This window comes from Giraffa tippelskirchi, chromosome 7 (assembly GCF_054371585.1).
Source record: "Giraffa tippelskirchi isolate mGirTip1 chromosome 7, T2T-mGirTip1v1.2.pri, whole genome shotgun sequence".
NCBI lineage: Eukaryota > Metazoa > Chordata > Mammalia > Artiodactyla > Giraffidae > Giraffa > Giraffa tippelskirchi.
Genome location: NC_137281.1, coordinates 87,702,700 through 87,729,912, shown reverse-complemented (window position 1 = coordinate 87,729,912; position 27,213 = coordinate 87,702,700). Strand labels below are relative to the sequence as shown.

The 27,213-nt window shown below is 55.3% G+C and overlaps 1 protein-coding gene across 29 annotated transcripts; it reads right to left on the bottom strand.

Annotated features, from left to right (window-relative positions):
• Positions 1 to 3,606: 3,606 nt before the first annotated feature.
• On the bottom strand, positions 3,607 to 25,727 carry LOC145512572 (myosin-7). Of its 29 annotated transcripts, none has more exons than XR_014058622.1 (40): positions 25,677 to 25,727; positions 24,449 to 24,501; positions 23,836 to 24,044; positions 23,436 to 23,579; positions 22,771 to 22,927; positions 22,592 to 22,619; positions 21,697 to 21,805; positions 21,512 to 21,604; positions 21,346 to 21,409; positions 20,829 to 20,927; positions 20,487 to 20,590; positions 19,703 to 19,841; positions 19,483 to 19,601; positions 19,219 to 19,368; positions 18,789 to 18,959; positions 17,893 to 18,202; positions 17,558 to 17,625; positions 17,150 to 17,237; positions 16,413 to 16,530; positions 16,100 to 16,268; positions 15,733 to 15,896; positions 15,225 to 15,480; positions 14,378 to 14,620; positions 14,045 to 14,221; positions 13,091 to 13,236; positions 11,901 to 11,991; positions 10,809 to 11,198; positions 10,464 to 10,590; positions 10,190 to 10,308; positions 8,783 to 8,979; positions 8,035 to 8,218; positions 7,693 to 7,858; positions 7,443 to 7,567; positions 6,578 to 6,886; positions 6,148 to 6,351; positions 5,901 to 6,026; positions 5,534 to 5,809; positions 4,527 to 4,626; positions 4,295 to 4,429; positions 3,607 to 3,741 (listed from the first exon to the last, which is right to left on the bottom strand). XR_014058622.1 is itself a non-coding variant. In XM_081506501.1 (40 exons), the coding sequence occupies exons 3-40, from the start codon at positions 24,034 to 24,036 to the stop codon at positions 3,724 to 3,726; spliced, it is 5,880 nt and encodes a 1,959-aa protein (XP_081362627.1). In that variant the 5' UTR covers positions 24,037 to 24,044; positions 24,449 to 24,501; positions 25,677 to 25,727; the 3' UTR covers positions 3,607 to 3,723. The 29 variants fall into 29 exon arrangements, 20 of the variants coding, with proteins under 20 accessions (XP_081362627.1, XP_081362625.1, XP_081362628.1 ...); XR_014058626.1 differs by having other exon boundaries at positions 4,531 to 4,626; positions 6,578 to 6,946; positions 7,411 to 7,567; positions 15,733 to 15,869; positions 16,145 to 16,268; XR_014058628.1 differs by having other exon boundaries at positions 4,531 to 4,626; positions 6,578 to 6,946; positions 7,420 to 7,567; positions 15,733 to 15,869; positions 16,145 to 16,268.
• Between the last annotated feature and the right edge of the window lie 1,486 nt (positions 25,728 to 27,213).

Here is a 27,213-nt window from a genome sequence, read left to right as displayed (position 1 = left end):
GCCTGTCCTCACACGGCCCCAGGCTGGGAGCAACTCCCCACCCTCTCTGGACCTGGAGTGCCATGGTGCTGGGGCCTGGCAGCTGGAGCCAGGATGCCCAGGGAGGGGCTCCACTGCCCGGGTCCTTGACTCAGTTTCCCTTTGTCAGGAGAAGAATTTCGTGCTGCCCTCTTTTTCTATGTGTTCCCCTGTCTGCAGGCAGATGTCCTCCTGGAACGTGAGGTTGCATTACATTAGGGACACATCCGGAGCCCCCAGCCCCTCCCCGACGCTCCTGATACAGTGGCCCTGTCTGACTTGTCAAGCAGAAGATGGAGTTCCCCCATGCCACTGTGGCAGATGTGCACACAGACCCGAAGTCCAGCAATCTACTGTCCAGACTTGACCACCACTGGTCCATGCCCAGTCCTAACACACACATGAGGACTTTCCACACTTATATACTTCAGTTTGCAGATTTTCCTCTGTGTTGTTTTGCACTCCTAAACACACGTTTGCACACAGAAGCTTTTACCCTTCACTGCCATCCTCTGCTCCCATTGTGGGATGGGATGGGGGTGGGGAGAGGCGTTAATCCCCGGGGGCCTGAAGCAGGAGGGGTGAGGGTGGGGGTGCTCCCTTCCGCTTCTCTGGGTTGCCAGAGGGTGCAGGTGCTGCTGAGGCTGGCTGGGGCCCTGGCAATCCCCAGGATTTACACCAGCTGGGCCCCAAGCTCAGCATTCCACAGGGTGGGGCTCTGCAGTCCGCTCCCGTCTCCCCAGGTAGAACCCTGGTGTCCCCTCTCAACCCTCGTGGGGCTCATATTCACATGTCCTTCTTGGTGGGTGTCCCCAAGCGCCCCAGGCCCTCATGGCCCCCTTCCCCGCCTCCAGTGATGCCACCTCTCAGAGGCAGTAGGTGTCGGATCTTCAGCAGGCCCTGCCTGTTATGACTACGTGGACATTGTGTTCAGAAAACAAAGCCAGACTCCGCTGCCCTGGCTTTCCCTACACCCTCACACCCAGGAACATGCTCCCAAGCTCTCCCTCCCAAACCATCTCCTGTCACCTCTCAATATAGCTCTAGAGTGTGGAGGTGGGTAGGACGGATGGGGGTCGACTTCTCTGCTTTCCACCAAATACGTGGTCTCTCCCCCATGGTCCCCAACTCCCTAGGGCCCTCCATTGCCCCATCGTTGGACTCAGGAATACACATCTGTCTCCAGGGGACTTGTACCCTGTATCCATGTCCTCAGGGGGACCCTAGTCAACCCCACATTCCCATCTCCTGCAGGTGCATATGCCAACTCATCCCCCACTGGGATGAAAGCTACTTGTCCCCAGCTCCAGGTCACTCGAAGACCTAGTACGCAAGCTGGGGGTTTAGTCTGCGGCCCAGTGCGTCACTGTCTAGTTCCCATTGCCCTGGGGACGTGATAAGGGGCTGAGAACATCAGGTCAAGCCGGGTCAGGACCAGGTGACAAAGGCTAGGCTTTGTCCTCAGGGAACCCTATGTCCTGAGCAAGCCAGACTGGGTATAGATGGAGTCGGGGGGTGGTGAGGGGTAGACAGGCGATTCCCACTGTCTCCTATGGAAGGAGGAAGAGGGGAGGGCTTAACTCAGTTCCAGGGTTCTGCCCCACCCATCTGGTCTGGTTTGCCATCCTCTCCCTATCCTAGCCCCCTCATCTCCCCAGCCCTCACATCCATCCCTACTCTCTGTCCTCCTGAAGCAGCTCCTCATTCTGCTAGGAGTCCTGGAGGGTGAGCGTGCTGGTTGGACACTCCTGCCGCAGATAAGGAGCCGAGGAGAGAGGGCCAGCCTTGCCCTGCTTTTGCCTGGCTCCCTGTATGTCTGTCCTTCTCTGTGTCTGTCTCCCTTCCCCTCTGCCTAGTTCCCTGTCTCAAAGCTGGACCTGGGCTCCCGTTCTCCCTGGCGCCGTATTTCTGCCCATCGCACGGTCTGACATGCCTGTATTTCCACACGTCTCTGCCTTTCTCTGAGCCCAGCCTCTGCTCACCCTCTGCTTGTCCTGTCTCAGCCTGCACATCCTGCTCCTGGGTCTTCATCCACTTCTCTTGAACCTAAGTGTTCTCTACTTTCCTGATTTTGCTGGCATCTGAGGGTGACCCAGGATTCCTTCCTTTGCCCAGTACCAGACCCTTGGTTCTTCTAGCTTCTCTATCCAAGACTCGCCCTGTCTGTCTCCTCTCCCATCCCCTCTCGGCACCCTCCTTCGGTGGCCTGTCTGCTGCATGATCGCTGGCTGTTCTCTCTGCCTCTTTTTCTGCTCTGGAAGCCTGGATTCTCTGAGTATCCCCCACATCTCCCTTTTCACATGTGTCCCTCTCTTTCCTCCACTTATCTCCTCATTGTTCTCCAAGTCTTTCCTAGGAAGACTGGTACTAGGCAGGGAGAGTGGAGGAGAATGTTAAGAGAAAGATGGGACAGACTGTGGGTCTTTCAAGGGCACCCGCCTCACTTCCTCTATATTTTCTCTCTGTTGGTTTCCTTGGTCACCATCCTCCAGGTTCCTGAACCTTCTCCCTCTCTCTCCACTGCCCACCTCCTTAGGTCTTTCCTTTTTTCTTCCCTGTTCCCCTTCTTTCCTCTTCCTCTCCTCCTTGGAACAGGCACTTACTCTAGCTGATGCATTGGGAGCTCAGAACCCAAAGGGGCTGGGAGTGGCCATGTGTAGTACGTTGGGGAGGATTCAGGCCAGGGCCTCCTCAGTGCCTGTGCTCTGTGGTCCAGGCCTTCCCTAAGCAGCCCAGGTGTGGCAGTGAGTCTGGGGGAGGTGGAGGACTGGGCTTGTTTAGTTGAGAGGAAGCTTACTCCTTCCTCCACTTTCCAGCCCTCTGGTGATCCTCCCCAGCCCCTTCCTTCCCCAGTGTCCTGCTGGCTGTGACTCTCCCCAGCCCCTCATTTGCCTGCCTCCCCGCCAGATGACCTGCTCTAAATGGGCCAAAGAACCTCCATCTTCCAGCAAGGCCAAAAGCTATGGTAGGAAGCAATGAGGGAGAGGAATAGAGTGTCTTGGACCACAGGAGGAGTCCCAGGAGGAGATGGGGAGGTGGGCTGGAGTGCAGTTCTCCTGGTCATGGTGGGGAGATGGTTGGAGACAGTGGAGGCTGTGTCTGGAAGGGGAAGGAGCTATGGATGCCAGTCCTGTGCCCTCTCAGACACTTACCTCGGATGGGGACTGGGGGGTCATTACTCTAAGTGGGTCATGCCTTGGAGGGCACCCTCACACACTAAACCTCCTCCCCATGGCCCAGCCTGGGTATTGTCAGCAGTGAGGGGCAGTGTTGATCAGATCAGGGCGTAGGTCAACACAGATGGGCTCACATGCTCTAGGAGAGCTGTAAGGGCTTCTCTAAATCTCCTTTAACCCCCAGGGTCTCTGGGCCAGGGAGAAGGCTGACAGGAGAGGTGTCATCTGCTGAGGAGGAGGTGATGGGAGAACATGGCAGTGCTGCATCAAGGATGCTCAGAGCCTCCTAGGCTCCCCAGGGAGGCCTCCTGGGTCTGGCCTCCTCCCCTGGAGAGCCCCCTCCCCGTCCCATGGTCATGTCCTCGTGTTTCTGTGGCTGGCAGGCTGTGAAGAAGAGTCTAGAGGCAGGATCTCACTTCAAGGAAAATTGCTTTATTCTGCTTCTTCCAAAGGGGCAGCTCTCCAGGCTCCGGGACTGGGAGCTTCGTTGCACCCTCAGGATAGGGCAGACCAAGAAGATATGGCACGGCTACTCCTCATTCAAGCCCTTTGGGAAGGAAACACAATCCACACTAGCTTCGGAGAGGTGGGTGTTGGGCAGGGATGGGCACAGGCAGCAAAGCAGAGATGGGCACAGAGGTGGGGAGTACCACTGTGTGTCCTGAGGGAGGCCCCGAGGTGGTGGGAGATGGGTCCTAGAGGTCTGTGTGGAGGGGAGGGCTCTGGAGGGAAGGGCCCTGGGGTCAGACGGAGGGACGCTGCCTCGACAAGGACAAGGGGTCCTCTGGGAAGTACATCTTAGGTGGGAGTTACAAGACTGAAGGCCTAAACCAGGTGGAAGAGAAGTGAAAATAGCAGTTGGGGGAAGTTGGGACACACTGAATGTATGTCAATTAGGGTTTCTGCTGGCTACCGTAGGGCTGGGAATCACAAAATCATTGAAAGTGAGAGCGGGAAGAACCTTAGAAATCATGACGGACTGAGCTACCTTGCCTCTGGGGCTGTGGGGTTTGGCTGCAGGAGTAAGTGAAGGGGAGGAATCCTGGTGTGAGGGGCTATGTCTAAGGAGCTGGGGGGTTGCTGCCGTGGGGGGGACCCACCTTGGTACCGATGTCGCGGCTCTTGGCCCGCAGCTTGTTGACCTGGGACTCAGCAATGTCTGCCCGTTCCTCCGCCTCGTCCAGCTCATGCTGCACCTTGCGGAACTTGGACAGGTTGGTGTTGGCCTGTTCCTCCTGTGGGGGTTCAGGGGGATGGGACGATGAGGTGAGAAGCCAGGGGTTATGAGACTGCCTGGTCCCCTCCTCCAGGCCTGGGCCCCAGCAGGGTCACTCACCGCCTCTTCAGCCTGGCGCTTGTAGGCCTTGACCTTCAGCTGCAGCTTGTCCACCAGGTCCTGCAGCCGCAGCAGGTTCTTCCTGTCTTCCTCTGTCTGGGGGTCGTGGGGAAGGGGGTGGGCAGCAGTGAGTATGGCATGGTCATAGGAAGCAATATGGCCCCTCCCACACTCATTGGCTTTACCCTGAAGGTAGTATCCTGACCCAATTCAACTTTCTGATCCTCACCAAACACTTGAATTCTCCTTACAATTTCTTACCAAAAAACATATGCATACTTTTAATAGTATGTGCCAGGAAAGAGTCTAGGGAGCTGGTGGGCCTCCTGAAATTGCACACAAAATTGTGCATGGGCCTTATTCTCGAAGTGGGCCCTGGGGAGTCCTGGGGCCCCACGGAGGATAAACCCAGCATGTGCTGGCAGGAACTCTGGGACTGCAGGCCTGATGGGATTTCCTGGACTGCTGGGAAATGACATAGACTTGATCTAGGTTAAGGACAAGTATGCATAGAGGGATGGCAACTTTCTGGACTGGAATGGAAACAAAATCTAATTGATAGTCTAATTCTGGAAAACACTGTGAAAGCTAAACTCTATGCTTCCCTGAGTAACTGAAAAGTTCTGAGATTCATTCCAATGGTTTTGGTGTATTTTGGTGGTGATGATGCCAGGCTAAGATTTGGCTACATATTTGCTTTTTGGTCACCTGTGCTGGGTGAGCTCCGCTGGAGCTCCGGATGTGTCCTGAAGGGACAGGTTGATGGTGAATGTTGATGGGGAGCTTGAAGGCCAGAAGGCTCCGAGACTGCCCCCTGAGCCAGGGGCACTCAGGGTAGAACAGGGCTGGGCAGAGTAGAAATAGGGTAGCCATAGGCTGTACTCCAGCTCTTTGCCCTCTAACAGGCTAAGAGAGAACACTTCATCCCTCTGGGGTGGTTGTCACCCTGGCTTCAGGCCATGATGCAGAGGGCCTGGTCCGGGAGCAGCTGCTGGGCCCGCACCTGGTAGGTGAGCTCCTTGATGCGCCGCTCGCTCTTCCTCATGCCCTTGACCGACTCCGCATTGCGCTTCTGCTCAGCCTCCAGCTCGTTCTCCAGCTCCCGCACCCGGGCCTCCAGCTTCTGCAGCTGCTTCTTGCCGCCCTTGAGCGCGATCTGCTCCGCCTCGTCCAGCCGGTGCTGCAGGTCCTTGATGGTCTGCTCCATATTCTTCTTCATGCGCTCCAGGTGCGCACTGGTGTCCTGCTCCTTCTTCAGCTCCTCCGCCATCATGGCGGCCTGCGCACGGGAGAGAAGTGATACTCGTTCTAAGTCTTCCAGTCCAAGAAAACCCTGGCTTGGAGTAGGCAGACCAGGCAGTGGGACTCACATCCGTGATGGCCTTCTTGGCCTTCTCCTCGGCGTTCCTGCACTCCTGCACCGCCTCCTCCACTTCAGTCTGAAGCTGGGACAGGTCTGCTTCCATCTTCTTCTTCTGGTTGATGAGGCTGGTGTTCTGAGGGTTGAGGTGGACAGAGCAGGAAAAACAGCACTGAGCATCCACACATGTCTCCTGAAAATCGCCTGCGGAGTCCTGCCTGTGCTCCCTTCTGGGACTGCCCAAGGGCACTGCTCACCTGGGAGTGCAGCAGCTGCACCCGCTCACTGGTCTCTATCAGCTCCTGTTCCGCCAGCTTCCGCGACCGCTCCGTCTGTTCCACCACAGCCCGCAGCTCCTCCAGCTCGGCCTGCAGCAGGTTGTTACGCCGTTCCACAATGGCAATGTTCTCCTTCAGGTCGTCGTTGGCACGGACCGCGTCGTCCAGCTGGATCTGGGTGTCCTGTGCATCAGGAGAGTGGGCATGAGAGAGGGAGCTGGGCTCAACCCATCAGAAGGCTGTTAGCTGAACTGGATGCTGTGGGGAGCCTGTAGCGGTGGCTCAGGCAGGGCCTGTGGGAGGGGTCAATGATGGCCCAGGGGCAGGAGGGACATGGTTCTGTGATGATGGGATGCCACTGCCCCTCTCCGGATGAGGTGACTTCCTGCTTCCAAGAGTCACCGTGTACCTTCAGCAAGCTCTGGAGGCTCTTGACTTGCTTCTGGGCCTCGGCAGCCAAGCGGTTGGCATGGCTGAGCTGGATTTCCATCTCGTTGAGGTCGCCCTCCATCTTCTTCTTCACCCGCAGGGCCTCATTGCGGCTGCGTGTCTCCGCATCCAGGGAGGTCTGCAGCGAGTCCACCACCCGCAGGTGGTTGCGCTTGGCCTGCTCCATCTCCTCATCCTTCTCTGCCAGCTTCCGCTCCATCTCTGCCTTGATCTGGTTGAACTCCAGCTGGGCCCGGAGGATCTTGCCCTCCTCATGTTCCAGGGAGGCCTGGAGGGGGTTGGAAAGAGAAGGTCTGAGGCAGTCAGGGCACAGGATGGGGCCAGGGGGCTGTCCATGAATCGTGGATACAAAGTGAGCTTGAGTGGTGTAAGTAGTTCAGTCAAAGAAGCAGGAGGAGGAAGAAGAAAAGAGAATTTGAAAGGAAAAAAAAGGCCTAAGAGAAGGTGATTCAGGCTCTCACAGAGGAGAGTGAGCTATAAAGACAAAGAGGAAAATGAAGAGAGTGGTGTTGCCAAGGAAACAGAGGCAATCAGGCACAGAATGTAAAAGCTCAAAGAGGGAGGCAGAGGTGAAAAGAGGGGGAGTAAAACAGGAAATCTTGTCTAAGATGTAATAGGTAAAATGTCTGTGTGAAAGGAAGTGAGTGACCGGTTCGTTCCTTCATTCCACAATATTTGTTGAGTGCCTACTAAATGTCAGGCACTGTTCTAGGCTCTGAGGATGGACTGGTGAACAAAAGAAAGGGGAGATGAGAACAGGGACCATAGCCTAGCCTCAGCTTCTTCTCCCACCCCCTGCACCTCTTCCACTCCTGTGTGCCCACCTCGGCCTCCTCCAGGGCCGACTGCAGCTCCAGCTTCTCAGCCTCCAGCTGCTTGCGGACCTTCTCCAGCTCGTGGATGGTCTTGCCACTGGAGCCCAGCTGCTCAGTCAGATCGGAGATCTCCTCTGTGGGAGGGGCGGGCAGCTCAGTCGGAGGCCGCCTGCTCCAATGGGGGAAGGCCTCGAGGAGCCGCGGGGCGGCCCCACGTGTGGACCCTCCCTGCCCCGCCCCTCCCGGCCTGCGCCCGCACCCTGCAGGTTCTTGTTCTCGCGCTTGAAGGTCTCCAGATGCTCCAGGGACTCCTCGTAGGCGTTCTTGAGCTTGAAGAGCTCGGTGCTGAGGGAGCGCGCCTCCTTCTGCGAGGACTCCAGCTCCGACTGTGACTCCTCGTACTTCTGCTTCCACTCGGCCAGGATCTGCGGGGACCCAACGGAGGGAAGCGGCTCACGGGGCAGCCCCAGCCCCACCTCCGGGACCCAAGTCCCCCTCCTAGGCCCAGCCTCCCCTAGCCTCTGCCTCCTGGGAGAATGTTCCTGACTCCAGCCTGCCCACCTGCTCTGCCCCCTGGCTGCGGCCCCCAGCCCGGGCCCACCTTGTCAAAGTTCCTCTGCTTCTTGTCCAGGGCGGCGGCGGCCGCGTTGGAGCGCTCCACGTCCACCATCAGGTCCTCGATCTCGTTCTGCAGACGGTGTTTGGTCTTCTCCAGCGAGGAGCACTTGGCGTTGACGGCCTCGACGGCCTCCTCGGCGTCCTGCAGCCGCTGGGCCAGCTTCTTCCTGCCCGTGTTGGTGAGGGCGGGGGAGTAGTGGTGGGAGAGGGTGGGGAGGATGGAGGGTGTGGATTTGGACAAGGGGAAACACGGTGAGTCTTGTGGAAAAGTCTTTGAAAACTCAGAAGTGTTGTTGGAGAAGCCTGAGGACAGGCCCAGGGGCAGAAAACAAGACAGTTGGAGAGTCTGGGGGGCAGGGTGTGAAGACCCCCAGCATCCAGGGGGCGTTCTGCGAGGCATCCTTCCCACCCTGGGCCAGCCTCCAGGCTTACAGACTTGGAGGACACATGCAGTTCCAGCACCCCCTTCTCACCTGCCATGGCACCCTGCCCCAGGTGGGAGCACTCTGCCCTCAGACAAACCTTTTGTTCGTCTTATATTCGGATGAGAAACATAACGCGAGCAAAAAGCTTCCCTGAGAGGAGAAGGAAGTGGGGCCAGGGCAGGGTCCTCTGCGTTGTCAAAACCTAGCTAAGCATCCATCCCCGCAGCTGGCCCCAGTGAGCAGTGGGCTGGGCTGTGGCCTGCTGACACAGGGCCCCCTGCCAGAGGCAGGCCGCCCGGGACTCACTTGGCCTCCTCCAGCTCCTCCGTCCTCTGGATGGCGTCTGTCTCATACTTGGTCCTCCACTGGGCCACCTCCGAGTTGGCCTTGGACAGGACACGCTGCAGCTCGGCCTTGGCTTCTGTCTCTTCCTCGTACTGCTCCCGCAGCAGGTCACAGTCGTGCCGGGCTGACTGTAGTGCGTGGGCCAGGGCGTTCTTTGCCTGGGAGGGGTGGCACCGAGAGGTGGACTCAGCTTACCCTGTGATGGACTGCTTGTCTCCTCACTGTAATTTCAACATCCTCCCACAGTCTCACCTGTTTCTAAATCCCTAGTGGACCTGGAACAGTTTACTAAGTACTGTTAACAAAGAAAGTCCATACAGTGCTGCATTGTTTACAAAATGCTTTGTGCCCATCCCCTTCATGCTCCTCACGCAGCGGGCTTTATCATCCTCACTCCCATTTTACAGTGGAGGAGATGGAGGCTCAGAGATATTAGACAATATCCCCAAGATCACCAAGCTCTTAAAAGGCAGATTAGGATTTGAGCCTTGACCTTTTAAAAAATTCATATTCTTTCCCCTTTTTCATGAGCTCAGCAAAGTGCTCGAAATAGGATCCAGTTGCGAAGAGTTGACTCTTTGGAAAAGACCCTAATGCTGGGAAGGATTGGAGGTAGGAGGAGAAGGGGACGACAGAGGATGAGATGGTTGGATGGCATCACCAACTCGATGGACATGGGTTTGGGTAAACTCCGGGAGTTGGTGATGGACAGGGAAGCCTGGCGTGCTGCGATTCATGGGGTTGCAAAGAGTCGGACACGACTGAGCAACTGAACTGAACTGAACTGTTTCTTTCTCCAGTTTTCAGATTGCCCTGCAAATCCCAGGACCACTTGCATAGTTCCTGCATCCCATATCTATGCCCAGCCGAGGCCATCACACCTCTCTAGTTTATTTACTCTCTTCACCGAATTCCCCCCACCCCACCTCTTACTCCATGTCCTCCAGAGATGGCTGCAGAAAGGCAGAGGGCCTCTGAATGGGAGGTAGAATTAGGAGGCATATGGTAGGGCCTGGGATTCCCAGGGGGCTCAGTACTAAAGAATCTGCCTGCTAATGCTGGAGACACAAGTTCGATTACTGGGTCTGGAAGATACCCTAGAGGAGGGAATGGCAACCTACTCCAGTATTCTTGCCTGAAAAACCCAATGGACAGAGGAGCCTGGCGGGCTACAGTCCATGGTTTTGCAAAGATTGGACTTGACTGAGTGTGCACACACATACACGTGCACATGGTAGGGTCTGGGCATTTTCTTTTTGGAAAATGGGGAAATACTGGGTAGATGGCAAGCCTCATTCTTGGGAAAGAAGTGACGTGGATGCAAGGCCAGCCAGTATGCTGGACAAGTGGCCTGACTCTTGGCCTCACCTTAACCTCCTCTTCCAGCTGCCTCTTGAGGTCCTCCAGCTGCTGGGTGTAGGTGAGCTTGCCTCGGGTCAGCTGGGAGATCAGCGCCTCCTTCTCATCCAGCTGCCGGGACAGCTCACCTGGACAGGCACCGAAGCACACTCAACTCTCAAGCACACGTCACTCCTCTCTCCCCCACCCTTCCCCTAACCCTCAGGTCCCATTCTCTGGAGAGATGTGTGCATACCCAAGCCTGGATTGGTTCAGGAACTCAGAAGACAAGGGTAGGGCTCACCATTCTCAGTCTGCAGCTTGGCCCGCTGGCTTGTGAGGTCGTTGACAGAACGCTGGGTCTCCTCAGCCTTGCTTCGGTGCTCATTCATCTGGTCCTCTAGGGTCCGGCACATTTTCTCCAGGTTAGCCTGAGATAGGAAGAAGAGTTTTACGGTGTATGCAGGGGGCTGATGGGGTGTGAGCAGTGAAATTAAAGGAGCAGGGAAAGAGGAAGGCATAGAGGAAGGGTCCAAGAACAGGGTAGAAGAGGGAAGCAGGAAACTAACAAGACAAAGAGAAGAGATGTGAACAGAAAGCAGAGGCGTGTGGAAGGAATTGGAGGAGAGGAGAGGAGAGCCAGGCCCACCTTGGCCTTGATGATCTGCTCCATGTTGGACGTGACGTCGTCCAGCTCCAGCTTGAACTCGCTCTTCTCCTTCTCCAGCTTCTGCTTCACGCGCTGCAGGTTGTCGATCTGCTCGCCCAGCTCGGCCACACTGTCAGCGTGCTTCTTGCGCAGGGCGGCCGCCGTGGCCTCGTGCTGCAGCGTGGCCTCCTCCAGGTCCCGCCTCATCTTCTGGAACTCAGCCTCGCGCTTCTTGTTCATCTCGATCTGCACGGATGTGGCCCCGCCAGCCTCCTCCAGCCGCTCACTGATCTCCTCCAGCTCCCGGGACAGGTCTGAGCGCAGCTTCTCCACCTTGGCCCGGGCGGTGCGCTCGGCCTCCAGCTCCTCCTCCAGCTCCTCGATGCGTGCCTGGGCGGGACACGGCGGGCTCAGACCCAGCCCCTTGGCCCCTCCATTGGAGCCCCCCTCCCAGGGCTCTAGAAGGCTCCTGGCTTGTCAGCTTAGTCCCACCAGGGGACAAGTAGAAATAAAAGGATCACCTCTGTGAGATGGTTTGGATAGTTGAGTTAGCCTGCCTTTGGGCCAAAACATGCTACATTCTCTTTATGGGAAGGAAAGTGGTTGAACGTTGCTCTTGAAGAAGGACAAAGGGACCAGTGTTCCAGGGATAGTTTAGGCAGTTTTGTGGCAAAAATAATTGAAGTTGGAATGAGAGAGACAGGTTCGTCTGACCGGACAACTAAAGACCCAACACACTGTCCACTCTAGAGGTAAGACCTGAAGTCACAGCCCAGCTGGGCTGAAGAGGCCTGAAAAGCCATGGGGAACAGAGGAGGATATATAGATCCACAGATTGGCAGTGCACTTCCCACGGTCAGCAGCTAAACCACAGCTGACCTAGGAAGCTGGGATTTCTGTCCCCAGACTGGTGAGTGTTTCCAGACCTCTTCCTATGTCATCCTTGGATCAGCTGGCCCTCCTGGAAGTGCTCCACAGGGATCTGTGATAGCCAGCATCTCCCTTCACAGACACAGGGCCAGTGCCTGTGATGCTGGGTGAGAACGGCCTGGAGGAGGGTCGGGAGGCTAAGGACCAGCCCAGGGGCCTTACCTGGAGCTCTTTGAGCTTCTTCTGCAGCTGACTGCCCAGGGCCTGCTCATCTTCAATCCTCGCATTGAGGGCGTTCAGTTCAAAGTCCTTCCTGGGAGGAAGAAGGGACCGTGAGGCAAGAAAGGCTGATCGGGCTCAAGGAGGGGCTGCCAGTGGTTGGAGACGGTAATGAAACAAATGAGGAGCAGGATTTCATGGGGAAAAAAAAACAGCTTCCAGGGCTGTTGTAGGGTCTTTGAAAGTGTAACACCTGCTGGAGGATTGAAGTTCAATAGGAAGTACAACAGGAAGAGCACTGTAGGTGAAATGACAGGACCTAGGCTCCGAGATGCTCCCTTCTTTGGTCTGTAAAATGATGGCATTGGACTAGATCGACTCAAAGGCACCTTTTAGCTCTGATGGTCTTTAATTCTGTCTCTGTTACTTTGGGCAATTTGGTAACCTTTCTGAGCCTTCCTTTCCTCTTTGGTAAGTGGGGTTAAAGTACCATTCTTAAACGGTCGTTTGAGGATCGGTGGGATCATATATTCATTCATTCTATAAGTACTGTGCCTAGGGAAGTGTGAAGACTTTCTGGGGAGGCTGTTGATCAGGATGAGTCTCAGAGCCTTTCGGAGTCCTAACCCTAAAGCAACAGAAGATCTTTGATTATCTGAATGAATATGTGCAGCAGACTCAATCTTTGCCAGGTGTGAAATGTGGATCTACACATTTTGGAAGGTCTTGCAATAAGAATTGGAACCACAAGATCACTGAACAAAGAAGTAGCCAGACTCTACACTGCTCACACATCGTGGCTGACCACGTTTCTCTGCGGTCCTCTGGGCTCTCTGTGAAGGACCTGAAAGGACTTTCCTGAGAGGCTTTTGTGTGGAACATTCCTCTGTGTTATGCAACTGGTCTCCAAAGAGACTTGTGTATAAAAGGGGTGAGTGCCCAGCAGGAAGAGAGGGCTGGAGGGATTTGGGTTAGACTTTTGCCAGGGAGGCCTGCTGGGCCCTGATGTGTGTGTCAAGGGGAGGAAAGCTCTCTTCCTGGAGGCTCTGCCCACAGTTTTGCACCCCCGTATGGAGGCTGCATGAGGCTGTTGCCTCTAAGGATGGATCTGTTGAGTCAGCTAGTACTTCCATGAGTGGAACAGGCTGCTAGGTGGGGGAGGAGGATGAGTGATGGGGCAGGGAACACGCTACTTTTTGAGCCGCTCATCCAGCTGCTGCTTGTCGTTCTCCAGGTCCATGATGCTCTCCTGGGTCAGCTTCAGGTCACCCTCCAGCTTCCGCTTGGCTCGCTCCAGGTCCATTCTCACCTTCTTCTCCTGCTCCAGGGATCCCTCCAGCTGATGAAGAGAAGGACCAGTGTGACCTATTAGGCCAAGTATCCTGACTTGATAATTTGGGAGCTCATTCTTTCTGGGGTTGAGGGATCCTCAGAGGTGTCAAGACTTGGGAATATTTCCTCAGAATTGGCCAAATGTGGCCAGGGGACTGTGAGAGCGCCTAGCATGGAGGGATGCTCAGTAACTATGATAAATTACTGAATGAATGACTATAGGGTAAAATCCCAAAGCTACTTTCATTTAATCTGCATCCTGTAAGCACCTACTGGGTTCCAAGCCCCATCCTAGACACTGTAGATGCAAAATTGAATAAAACCAAGTTCCACCTAAAGACAGCTTCCAGTCTATGGCTGGGACCAATACTTCAATAATGATAACACAGAGCAATAAAGAATGATTCAGTAGAGATATACTTGAAGGACTACCTGTGGGAACAGTGATCACTGAGGACCAGACCCTGGCTAAAACATTAGAAATCCAAAGATCCTCCTTGAGGATCTTTACAAAATTCCCAAGGAAACTTATCATGTTCTTATGAGATAACCCTCTAAATTCTGTGGTTGAACAGAGACATATAGGCTTGAACCTAAAGTGAAATAAGGAAGCCCATCTCTACTGTTCATCACATCAGCAAGATGAGATACATAACTCAGAATTGATCACCCCCCCCTTGTCTATTCCCCAGTTCCCTTCTAAAAGATATCAGGAAAGGGAGCACTCTCTAACCCCACACCCCCAAACACACACACATGCACACACAGACACTGATGGACCTGGTACATCTAGGCCCTTGTGATAGTCTACTTACATCGTCCACATGCTGTTCCAGCTTGACCTTGGCCTTGGTCAGGGTGTTGACCTTGTCCTCCTCAGCCTGAAGGTCATCCAGGGCTTGCTGGTGGGCCTCTTGCAGAGCTTTCTTCTCCTTGGTCAGCTTAGCAATGATCTCATCCAGCCCAGCCATCTCCTCTGTCAGGTTCTTCACCTGTTGACCAAGAAACCCATCCCCTTTAGGGTCAAACATCACCATCTCCATCACTGGAGACATCTATGGAGACCTCCAAAGCCAAGGGTCAGGTCCACACTCAGGTCTGGGAATCCTGAGGAGACTTGGTCTGGATTAAAAGGGAGCTGCCCTTACCTTGTTCTCTGTTGCGTGCTTCTCCTTCTCCACCTTGGCCAGTGTCAGCTCCAGGTCATCAATGTCCCTCTTGAGCTCAGAGCATTCATCTTCCAGCTTGCGCTTCTTGGCAGTGAGCTCAGCGTTCATCTCCTCCTCGTCCTCCAACCTCTCGGTCATCTCCTTCACCTTCGCCTCCAGCTGGATCTTGTTCTTGATCAGCTGGTCACAGCGTTCTTCTGCATCAGCCAGGTTGTCTTGTTCCTGAGGGCAAGGTGCAGAGGGGAAGCTATTTGGTGGGTGGGGTCCTTGTCCTAGCAAAAGCATGGAGGGACAGGCCCCACCTTCACTGTAAGAGGGCAACCCCAGGATCTCCCCGGCTGAGAAGAACCTTAGAAGGATGGGGAGAGGAGTTTTAGGGCCATGTGATGGGAGCACTGGGGAATGAGAGCAGAGAGGAAGAGAACCAGAAGTCTCTTTATCTGGCCCTCTTCCTCTGGTCTCCTCCATCAAAGGGGAAGGAACTATATTTGTTGATGCCAGCACTTTACGTATTTACAGCCTGGTGAGATGGGCAACTTTATTCCCTGTCTAGAGATGAGGACATGGAGACCCAGAGATAACACATCATTTGCCCAAAGTCACAAAATTATTAAGCTATGGATCCACATTAAATCCTGATGGAAAACCTGTGCTTTTAAGTTAATCCTTTCTCCCCTTCCCTTTCTTTCTCTAGAGACCTCTTTGGAGGCCTTTGGAAGTGTTGATTCGAAAAGTATGATTCCCTATGAGGGCACAGGATGGTGAGCCCCCAGGTAGGGAGGTGCAGGGTGTGTGGGAGATGTGGGCAGAGGCCTGGGGGTCTCACCGCCTGCACTTGGAGCTGCAGGTCATTCTTCTCCTGCAGCAGGGACACCATCTTCTCCTCTAGCTCCTTGCGCCGAGCCTCTGACTTCTCCAGCGCCTCTTTGAGGCGCCCAAACTCCTCCTTCATGAGGGCTATTTCCTTCTCTGTCTCTGCGCTCTTCAGCAGTGGTTTGATCTTGAAGAAGAGCTTCATCCAAGGCCAGTTCTTGACACTCATGAAGGCCCGAATATTCCACTGGATAATCAGCAGAGAGTCTCTGCAGGGGCCGAGCGAGAAGGTTGGTGAGAGAGCCCCTTCCCTCCTTCCTGCCCAGAGGCCCTGGCTCCTCCATCCATCCTGCACTGTTACAGCGAGGCACCCCCACCCCCCACCCCCTTGCCCACCACGGTGTTTGTAGCTGTGTTGTGGCCCTTTGTCACTTGAAGGCCTGGGGCACTCTTTCTCCTTCCACTGCTCTGAGCCAGCCCGGGCCTTAGAGGCCTGAGACCCTCCCTGTAACATCTCTCACCTGCGTTCCAGCAGCTTCTTGAACTCCATTCTGGAGAGCACACCTCGGGACTGAGCCTGGATGCGGGTGATGATGCGGCTCAGCCTTTCATCTCGCATCTCCTCCAGCAGCCCCAGCAAGCCCGCCTTGAAGAACACCTGCAAGGAAGTTGTGTGTGGACATGACTGGGACAGGCAGGAAGGGGATGAAGAGGGACTTATCTTAGGGAGGGTGACAAGGCAGGAAAGAACTGGAGGAAGGAGGTCAGTGGCAACTGGAGCTAGAATGGGGGAGCAGGGCTGTCTGGTCCATGGGGAGGGCTAGCACGTGGTTCAGTAATGCTTGTGAAATGGTTGGTAAAAGGAAAGGAGCCATAAAGGAAAAGGACAAGAGAGGTCTTCTTGTAGTCAGTTTGTTTCCTCCTTTTCTTTACCTTGGTGTGGCCAAACTTGTACTGGTTGTGGTCAATGTCCAGGGAGCTCAGCAACTTCTCTGCCCCTTTCCTGCTGTCAATGAACTGACCCTCGGGGATGGCCGCTGGGTTCAGGATTCGATACCTGGGAGGGAGGTGCCCCGTGTCACCTATGTTCTGCAGTGATCAGCTCTGCCCACAGAATCCAAGGCCACTCACAGTTTCTGCTTCCCACCAAGGCTGCCCAGGCTCCCCCTGTTCCCTGAGCTCTGCAGTGCCTGGTACCCACCTCTGCCGGAAGTCCCCGTAGAGGATGCGGTTGGGGAAGCCCTTCCTGCAGATGCGGATGCCCTCCAGCACGCCGTTGCAGCGCAGCTGGTGCATGACCAGGGGGTTGTCTATCACCCCTGCAGCAGGAGGGAAGGGAGAGGAGTGTTTGGGGAGAGCATGGGGCTAAGAAAGAGCTGAGGGTTCTGGGTTCTGATCTTGGCTCTGTCATGAACTGGCCTGTAACCTTAGCAAGTCAGTATTTTTTTTTCTTGCCATAAATTTTGAGAGTAACCAAAAGGCTTTCACAGTGCTTATTTTATATGGTTTATGCCTATTTTCGTGGTAGCCAGGGCCAATATAGACCATTTTCTAAGCCCTGACAGGTTAAGGGACTTGACCCAGGTCACTGAACTGATCAGAACAGAGCCAGGCACCCAAACCCAGACACCTGAATTCCTCCATCTCCTTATGATTCAGAAAGGGATAAACAATCCTTACATATCTCATCAGGGGCTGTAAGGCACTTAGGAGGGAATGTCCATCAAAGTAGTTACACATTACCCTGAGTTACACGTTCCAAGTGGAGGGCAGCGCTGGGCCAGGGTGGGAGGCTGTGTGTGAGCCTCTGTGGGGAATGGGAGGGGAAGAATGTGATCTGGAAATCTCTGTGGTGGGAGCTCAAGAGGTGATCTAAAAGACCCTGCCCCTGGGGCAGTGCATCTCAGCAGTGGGCTGGGCCTGGCTTCTTGGGCTCACCTGGAGACTTAGTCTCATTGGGGATGATGCACCGCACGAAGTGGGGGTGTGTGGAGCGCAAGTTGGTCATCAGCTTGTTCAGATTCTCCTGTGGCCCAAAACCCAAGAGGGAGAAGTTAAGAAAGTGAAAGAGAAGAGCAGCGGGGAAGGAAAGGAAAGAGAGAATGCAAAGAGCTGGAGAGTGAGGGAGGGCTAGGGGAAGACATGGAGGAGGAGAGGGTGGAAGGCAGAAGGAATAGAGAAGCCAGGGGAGATGAGAAAGGAGTAAGAGCCGAGGCCAGCAGATACAGGGGAGAGAAGACAGGGTGGAGAGGGTCAGGAAGGGCCTGAGGAGACTGAGTGGGAGAAGTCAGGGCGGAGCCAGGCAGGGGACAAGCACAGCTCGGGTGGCGCTGATCTCAGACTCACCCTGTGCAGAGCTGACACGGTCTGAAAGGATGAGCCTTTCTTGGCCTTGCCTTTGCCCTTCTCAATAGCTGTGGAAGAGAGAGTCAAGTAAAGGAGATGAGTGGGCATGTGCAGAGTCAGGGCAGCGGGTAAGGAATCCCAACCTCTCTCCATATTGGTCTGCAGGCCATGGTCTTCACTGTGGGTGCTCCAACTTCTCCACCCAGTTCTCTCACTGTGTCTGTAAACCCTGGGGCCCAGCCTGACATGGAAGTAGGGGGGTGGCTAGCACTTGACCTGCCTTAGAACCACAGTAGAAACCTGCTCCCGGTCCCTGGGTCCCAGCCTCCATTTACGTGTGTCAAACCCAGCATAGTTGGCAAAGAGGTTGCTGAGCATCTTGAGGGAGGACTTCTTGTACAAGTCTACCACCGTCTCGTTGAGCGGGTCTTTGTTTTTCTGCAGCCAGCCTATGATGTTGTAGTCCACCGTGCCGGCATAGTGGATCAGGGAGAAGTGGGCTTCTGGCCTCCCCTTGATGTTGCGTGGCTTCTGGAAGTTGCTGGACTTGCCCAAGTGGTTGTCGAACAGCTTGGCCTTGAAGGTCATGTCAGTGGCCTTGGGGAACATGCACTCCTCCTCCAGGATGGACATGATGCCCATGGGCTGAGGGGTTAGGGGAGAGCATCACTGAGCCTGCTTCAAGCAGATGGAGATGGACCCTGCCTGCCCTAGTGTTGATGGAGATGCCCCTTTGGCTATTAGCTGATACTTCAGTTCTGAGCAGTTACCTATTGACTGTCACCTGTTCAAACCTTCCCGAGGTGGCACTTTGATTTCAAAGGGACCTTTGTGAAAGTCTGGGAACATGGATGCTATAGGTGCTTTACACCCTACTCCATCGCCCAGATCCCTGAGATGTTGGGGTTGAAAAGAAGTGCTCTCTTATGGTTCCCCAGGCCACCCTCAGACTTCCTGCTCCTTGATGGGTAAACCAGTCGCTAAACTGGTGTGGGAGGCCGTCCCTGAAGTGCCCATCCTCTGCGTGTGCACTCTCAAGCTTTGGAACTTAGCTCTCCAGGACCACCCTGTCCTGGGTGGCTGGGATAGCACAAGGCTCCGGAAACTAGTGCTCAGGATTCTTCTGTTGGCTAGATTATGATGCCCAGAAGGGCAGGGAGGCCATTCTTCTAGGGCGTTCGTGCATGTGGGGCATGAGTGGAGAGTTCAGGCAGAGGGGCCGAAGTAGCACCTTCTCAATGAGGTCGATGCAGGCCTGCAGGTCCATGCCAAAGTCAATGAACTCCCACTCGATGCCCTCCTTCTTGTACTCCTCCTGCTCCAGCACGAACATGTGGTGGTTGAAGAATTGCTGCAGCTTCTCGTTGGTGAAGTTGATGCAGAGCTGCTCAAAGCTGTTGAACTGCAGGGCGGGGACGGGGAGGAGTGGGTCAGGTGGGCAGGGGTCTGTGGCCCAAGGGGTCAGCCCAGGGCTGTGTCCAGCCTGGCAATGGGTGTGGCTGGCCTCTCTCCAGTCAGGGCAGGGAGGAAGCGCCCCCTGAAGACACGTGGCTGTCTCCACCCCTGGGGAGCCCATGGCCTTCCCCGGGGCTTGGCCGGCAGTGGCTGCCTGTGTGAACCAGTGAGTTCCCGTTCTCCCACATCCTGGGCTCCCCACTCACATCGAAGATCTCGAAGCCGGCGATGTCCAGGACACCTATGAAGTACTGGCGCGGCTGTTTGGTCTCCAGGGTGGTGTTGATCCGCGTCACCATCCAGTTGAACATCCTCTCATATACGGCCTTGGCCAGCGCCCCAGTGGCATACATCACCTGGAAGGTGGGGGAGAAACCCGCATGAGAGAGTGGTGGGAAGAGTAAATTGCAAAGCTCCCACAGGTGCACCGTGCCAGCCCCTCTGCCATTTAACGTCTGAAGATGACCCACCTGCTGGACATTCTGCCCCTTGGTGACGTACTCGTTGCCCACCTTCACCCGAGGGTGGCACAGCCCCTTGAGCAGGTCGGCTGAGTTCAGCCCCATGAGGTAGGCTGACTTGTCAGCCTCTGGAAGGAAAGGGCAGATGGCAGAGTTGGAAAAGGGATGCCTCCTCCGCAGACGAAGGCTTCATGGCTCCATAGCTGTTCCCTGGACCCCTGACTCCCACCTTCGGTGCCGTCAGGCTCAGCCTGCTCCTCTCGCTGCTTCAGTTTGAACTTCATGTTTCCAAAGTGCATGATGGCGCCCGTCAGCTTGTACATGGAGTTCTTCTCTTCTGCAGTGAAGCCCAGCACATCAAAGGCATTCTGTAGGCAGGACCCGTGGTGGTGGACCCCAGAAAAGGGAGTATGGAAGGTAAATGAGACCCCTCTGCAGTTGAGCGAGATCTCACTTCCTGAATCTCTGTGGGTGCTGAGATTCCCATCGCCAGTGGGGAACCCCAAAACTAAGCTGGGAAGTATAAGAGCCAGGTGGGTGTGGACTGCCTTGGCTGGGGTATCAGCGGTTAGGCTGTTCTCTGGAACTGCTCTGGGTGACCCACACACGTTTCCTACTGCTGTCCCTCTTCTAGGCCCTTCCCTTACATCCATGCCTGGATCTCCCATATGTATCAATACCTGTTCTTCACGTAACAGCCTGCTCTAACCCCATGGCAGCTGCATGACCACCACCCACTCCTTTCCCTTAGTAATGCTTTGTTTTTTGGCTTGTCTGTTTCTCTGTCCATGGCTTTCAACCCTCTCTGGTTTGATTGAAAATACCAGTCACTGGCTCACCCTGTCTCATCTCACCTGTATCCCAGCACACCCAGGTCACAGGGCACATTCTGGCCCTCAGGAAGGAACAATAGACAGCCAGGGTCTTAGCTCTATTTCTGGGCCAGTGAACTGGACCCATTTGCCCCTCACCACCAATCCCCTTGCCTCTCAGCTGGGTCCTCACACACTTACATCAGTGGCCATGAGCTCTTCAGCGTCATCAATTGAGGCCACAGTGGTCTCTCCTTGGGAGATGAATGCATAGTCATAGGGGTTGTTGGTGATCAGCAGCATGTCTGGGGGGTCGGGGGAGAGACATTAGAATGGGGGCACACACCCCTGGCCCTCCCTGGGGCTATCTGCCATGACACATGACCTGCAAAACAGCACATGACAGGGCTTAATGGGGTCCCGCATCCCACAGAACTGAATCTAGCAGTGCGATAAACCCAGGGCCTGTCAACAAGCAGCTGCAAGTGGAGGGGACCAGGTTGCCATGGAGATAGTTGGTCTCAGTTGGTAGCTGTGACTCACCCAGCAGCTCAGGCTTTTTGTTGGACAGGATTTGGTAGAAAATGTGATAATCTCTCTCTGCTCTCAGCTGGAAAATAACTCTGGATTTTTCCAGAAGGTCTATGAATAGGAGGGGAGAAGAAAGAGAAGAAGAAAAAGTTAGGATTTAAGTATAAGGAAATAGAGAAAAAGGAATGATAAATGTAGAGAAAAGGACAGAAGGAAAGGGAGAGACAAGAGAGGGAGAGAGGTGCACCCAGAGACACACAGAGATCACAAACAGAGATGGAGATGGAGACGAAGTCCCAGGAGCAGAGGAAGGTCCCAGAGAAAGACACACAGACATGCAGAGACAGAAATGGAAAAAGACCAGAGGAAGTCTCAAAGGGAGAGGAATATGTAGACCTAGAGACACAGAGACAGGGAGAGATGGAGAGAGCCTGAGGGGCAGAGCCGTCCAGTGACACAGAGAGAGACTGAGACGGAGACAGAGTGAGGGCGGGGTCAAGATGAGCCCTAGCAGATCTGTGACACTCACAGGTCTCAATGTCTGCAGACGCCAACTTTCCGGTCGCCCCAAAATGGATTCGAATGAATTTCCCCTGGAGACATGGAGAAAAGTGGTGAGGAGTTGAGGGAGGGCTCCTGTTTGACACATCCCTTGACCAGCCCAAATCCCAAGTCCAAAGGCAGGGCCCACTCACAAAGCGGGAGGAGTTGTCGTTCCTGACGGTCTTGGCGTTGCCAAAGGCCTCCAGGGCAGGGTTGGCCTGGATGATCTGGTCCTCCAGGGTGCCCTGCGGAGATCAAGAAGGATGGCAGGTGAGAGGCCTCCTCCTTCTCCTCCTCCCTTTCTGCAGTACAGGCCCTTGGAGGACAGTAGGCCTACCTTGCCTGTGGCCTGCTCCTTTTTGCTGCGGTCGCCAATGGCGGCAATGACCGCAAAGTATTGGATGACTCTCTTGGTGTTGACCGTCTTCCCTGCCCCGGATTCTCCGCTGTTGGGACAGTCGGGCTTATTAGGCAGTGAACAAACATTGTTTGAGACCACAAGCCTCGAGTCAGGAGAGATTGCCTCGCTTTATTTGGCAGGGGGAGCCCTGCAGCAGGAAGCCACCAGATAATGTGCATCCCAGCCACACAGCTGTGCTCTGACATGCACAGGGTCAAGGGTAGCAACCAGGAAGTTCGTGCTAGAAGAAGTGGATTTGGGCAGGTGGGAGAACTGTTTCGATCCTTGGGTTGGGAAGATCCCCTGGAGGAGGGTTTGGCAACCCACTCCAGTATTCTTGCCTGGAGAATCCCATGGACAGGAGAGCCTGGTGGGCTACAGTCCTTGGGGTTGCAAAGAGTCGTGCACAACTGAGCGACTAAGGACAGCTCAATATGGTCTTTGCTGGGCAAGGTCATTCAAAGGAGATGGGCCCAGGCCATTTTGGAAAAGAATGAGTGGGGCTGGAAGAATGGGGAGGGTTTGTGAAAGGAAAAATGAAGGAAAATGAAGAGGGGAAGAAGACGTGGTGTTCCCAGGCTTATGGATAGATGAGTGATGAGTTAGAGGGGCATGAGTGAAGGAGATAGGAGAGGAAAAATAAGAGGGGAGTGAGGAGGAGAAAGGAAGGGGAGGAGCAAGGAGAAGGCCAGGGTCAAGGCCAGAGAAGACATCAGAGCTGGCATCAGAAGGTGGAGGGAAAGAGAACTGGGGGTTTGTGCGTGGGGGCTTGGGTCCTGATGGGGGCTGGGCTCAAGGAGATTGGAAGGGAACAAGAAGGAGCCATACTCACGTGATCAGGATGGACTGGTTTTCTCTGTCTGTGGGGAGAAGATGGGGAGGACAAGTTAGGAGTTGCACAGGATGCTTTGTCATCTCCCCAACCTGCCCCAGCTCCCTGCCTCTCTCCCAGAGGCCTGAACACCTCTGGAGGAGGGGCCCTCAAGAAACCTTTTGCTTGGGGCCTGTCACCTGTCAGCATGTACTGGTAGGCGTTGTCAGAGATGGAGAAGATGTGGGGTGGCGCCTCACTCCTCTTCTTGCCCCGGTAGGCAGCCACCACCTCGGCATTGTACACTGGCAGCCACTTGTAGGGGTTGATGGTGACGCAGAAGAGGCCCGAGTAGGTCTAGGGGAGGAAAAGAAGTGAGTTGCCAGTGGTGAAGTGGGAGGGGTGGCAGTTTTTGGAGTTAGAGAAAGGTCTTAGGAGAGGGAGAGAAAGGAAATTGTATGAACGCAGTCCATCTGAGCAATCCCAGCCCTCAGGTCATTAGAACTGCACCAAGGATGTAGGTGGGCTTCCCAGGTGGCGCTAGTGGTAAAGAATCCACCTGCCAAGCAGGAGACACGAATTTGATCCCTGGGTTGGAAAGATCCCCTGGAGAAGGAAATGGCAACCCACTCCAGTATTCTTGCCTGGGAAATCCCATGGACAGAGGACCCTGGTGGGCGACAGCCCATAGGCTCACAAAGAGTCGGACATGACTGAAGCAGCTTGGCACACACAAAGATGTAAGGATTAGGACAGAGTGAAGTACTGCCTGGGCACAAGGGACAGACATGCTGGGCTCCAGGAGGTGGAAATGCACGGAGCAGGAAGCCACTAGATTCAGAGGGATGTCCGGGGGTGCACTCACATAGATCATCCAGGAGGCGTAGCGCTCCTTGAGGTTGTAGAGCACTGCAGGCTCATGCAGGAAGGTCAGCATGGCCATGTCCTCGATCTTGTCGAACTTGGGTGGGTTTTGCTGCAACACCTGGTCCTCCTTCACGGTCACTGTCTGCAACAGCCCACGGACAGGGATGGGAGTTAAGCAGGTTATAGGAGAACCATATTCATGAGAAAAGAATCCAGGGTCCCAGAGAAGATAGATGGGATGTTGGGGATGAGACGGGCTATTTGAAGAGAGTAGATCCCTACCCAGAGGAAGGGAGAACCAGAACTCTGTGGGGTGCATCCTGGTGGCACCCGCCTCCAGGCACCCCAGACATGGGGGGGCATCCAGGGTGGCCTCTCACACTGGCCCCACCACCCACCTTGCCATGCTCTGTCTCAGCGGTGACTTTGCCACCCTCTCGAGACAAAATTGTGGCCTTGACGAACTCCTCTTTGTCATCAGGCACAAAGACGTCCTTCTTGAGGTCGAAAGGCCTGGTCTGGGCTTCCAGCCGCTCCTTCTCTGACTTGCGCAGGTAAGGGGCGGCCTCCCCAAACGCGGCCATCTCCGCGTCCACCATGGTTGCGGCTGTAAAGAGAGGGAGAAGAAGCTGACTGCCCTCCCCTCCCCTCTCCTCCCCTGCAGCAGGAGCCCCAAAGCCTAGCACAGTGCTCAGGGGTCAGGAGGGGTCACCAAGAGTCCCTCATTCCTTCAGCTCATCTCCTAGCCCTAGCAAATCTATCAGGGCAGAGGCAGAGGCTAACTTGGTCCAGCCTGGGGCCCTCCTGGTGGAGGGCAGAGTGCCCTGGGCTTCTGGGAGCAGAAAGCTAGCTATACACACTACACACATCTCTGAACCTCTTTACCACCTGACTCCTCCACTAGTCACAGGTAAGAACTCCTGGCCACCAGGCCATGTTCCCTAAGGCACGGCAGAAACTAGAGTTGTGTGTCTTCCCAGATCCCTCCGCCCCTTCTTCAGCTCTCCTTACCTTGGCTTCTCGAATGTGCCTTCGAGAAGAAAGGGGCTCAAGGTGATAAGAGCCTGGAGAGAAGGAAGGTTGGTCAGGGCTGTGTCCCTGCCTCACCCCGGCCCCGCCCTTCAGCACCCCTCCACCCGAAGGCCTGAACAGGGGTGGGTGGTGGTGGTGGGTTTCTCTGGTCCCGCTCTCTCTCTCGCTTTTCCCACCCAGGTTCTTGATGTCACCTCAGTGAGTCCCTCACTCCTCACTCCTGGCCGATGGCCCTGCCCTGGCCTCCCCCATCTAGTGAAGCTTGCCTTTTTGAGCCATCTGATATACAACCAGTGGTGACACGGTTGGGGCTTTACAACCTACAGAGCATTTTTATGCCCATCCTCCTCCTCAGTCCTCACCCCAATCTACAGAGGAGGAAATCTAGGTTCATGAGCTTGCTTGTCCAAAAACACATCCGAGTAAGTGGTGGAGCCAGGACTTGAACTCAAGTCTCATGACTCCGGAGCCAGTTCTCATCCATCCTGTCCCCATTCTGTGGTCAGTTGTGGTGGACGTTGTCAGAGAGGAGCTCCTGTGGGCATCTTCTCATAGACACACACATGGCACAGCTGAACGTGCTCCACAACAGACATGTGGCAAGCTGTACATTCAGTCTGTGCCCAGCACAGAGACAGTGTCAAGGGTACGAAGACAAAACACCATGTTCCCGTGCTTGGGAGCAACTTTTGCAGGGAGCACACATACTCCCACGGGCTCGACTCCCAGCTGCGCGCACAAGCCATTCTGTGTGTGTGAATGTGGGTAGTTAACCCAGTGCAAACCTCACAGAACTACCTTTATGCACAAACTTCTTAAACAATTGTTCTCTGCCATCCTCTTGCCCCTTCCTACTTGTCCTCGGGCCTGATCATAAACTCGTCTCCCAGTTGATATTTCTGTGTCTCAGGCAGTGAGGCACATAGTGTCCCTCACCAAACATTCAGACACACACACACACACACACACACACACACACCCTCTGGTCCCACATGCTCAGTCAGACACAGACATCTCCTCCTGTAACACATGAGCTCCCCCATTCCCCTGGCATGTACACACAAGTCTGGACCTGCCCATGTGTGCTCAGTCACCAGATCTGACACTTTGCGTGAAGCCCTGAATGCAGCATGCTCTTCCTAGAGCAGCCCCTTCCTAAACCTGGGCCCCTTATCCCAGAGGAGGGCCGCCAGCTCCCAGCCCCTACCTGAGAGCAGCAAGGAGAGAAGACTGGAGCGCAGGAGAGAGCTGTGGAGCCGACCTGGCCAGGCGGGGGCTGTATATATGGGGAAGCAGGGTGCCCCCACCCCCACCTGCACCCAGTCCCCAGCCGGATTTAGAAAGGACTGTTGTCACTAGAAGCATTTCCCCCAGGCTCCCCCCTCCTTTCCCAAACAGTGCTCCCCTCCCCCCCCTCCAGCTAGGAAACAATTGGAAGTGGTCGTCATTGTTATGGCATGGAGTGAGCAGGGTCTGATTCCAGGGGGCGGGGAGGGCTCCAAGTACAGCCAAAATATCTCCCAGGCCAGGGCTCACATTCCACAGCTGGTGGGAGGGGGAACTGACCAGACCACCATGACCTCAGGCAGGCCCTCCCCCCACCTCCATGCCCTCTTGGACTACTGCCCTTGGGGCCCCTGCCCCCAGGACCAGCCTGGTCCCTTGCATAGTGTCCTTCCTGCTCCCTGGCCTGGGTCCTGCACCCAATTGTGAGATGGGATGGGGCTGAGAGTGAGCAACCCCAGGGCAGAGTTGGACCCAGGGTAGGGGCTAGGTGGGGGCAGCTGGAAGGAGGCTTCCCAGCCAAATGGCAAGACAGAAGACCAGGGAGCTTAGAGATGGGGCCTCTGGCTCAGGCACTGATTTCCTTGGACGGCCAGGCAGTGTGTGAGGTCACCGAGCCTCAGAGCCAGACCGGCCTTAGTGATGGGTCCAAGTCCTTCACTTCATGGGGAGAGGAAAAGTCTTTTCTGAGATCATGCAGCCAGTCAGGGCAGCAAGATTCAAGGAGAGTGGGGAGCAGCTCAGAAGATGGAGGATGGAGCCCAGCCTGGGGAAGGAGCCTGAGAAGGAGGGCTGGGGGTCCGAGCAGCCCAGGACCCACTGTGTGCAGAGGGCTGGTTCCGGATGGTCCTGGATTGGAGACTTCTGCCTGTTTTCCTAGCCCTGACCACAGGCACTAAATGCCCCACCTCAGGGCCTAGACAACACAGCTGCTGTGATCTAGGAGGGGCTGTGCCTGCCTGCACCCTGCTTGTGTTCTGTAGGGGTGACCTCTCTCCAGCTCTGGTGAGATCGGTGTTCAGGCAAGGTGGGTAGAGGGACTGGAAAGATCTCCCACTTTACCGAGGGCCTGAGGAGCAGCCACAGAGGAGGGGAGCAAGGGGAGTTGGGGCTGAGCCTCTGAGCATAGAACATAGCTGATACCGCTCTCCTCCCGTGTTTAAGCTTTACTGGCTCCGTGTCCAGGCAACCACTGCGTGGTTTGATTTGAAGCTCCCCCTCTTTCCCAGTTACAGCTCTTCAGCGCATGCGGACTGATCCATCTGATTACCGTCCATCCGTCCCCTTGGAAGGAGAGCTGCAGGCAGGGGGAGGGGGCGCAGGTGCATTTTGAAGGTGTGGTGGGTGCAGCAGGGAAGGGTGATCCAGGTGGGGGCCTCTGTGGGGGCTGCTTGGTAACCACGACACAGTCTGGGCAGCAGTAGTTGGGCAGGAGCCGGCAAGTGGGAGGCTGACCATGA

What these genes read in the sequence shown, in the direction of transcription:
- LOC145512572 (XM_081506498.1), bottom strand. Translation starts at nt 24,036, where the DNA reads ATGGTGGACGCGGAGATGGCCGCGTTTGGGGAGGCCGCCCCTTACCTG. An exon ending in AAGAGCTCATGGCCACTGAT is followed by an intron (nt 19,842 to 20,486) that starts GTAAGTGTGTGA and finishes TCCTGCCTACAG; the next exon opens with AATGCCTTTGATGTGCTGGG. An exon ending in TGAGGCTTGCCATCTACCCA is followed by an intron (nt 9,007 to 10,096) that starts GTATTTCCCCAT and finishes GGGTAAGCTGAG; the next exon opens with TCCACCTCTCGGTGCCACCC.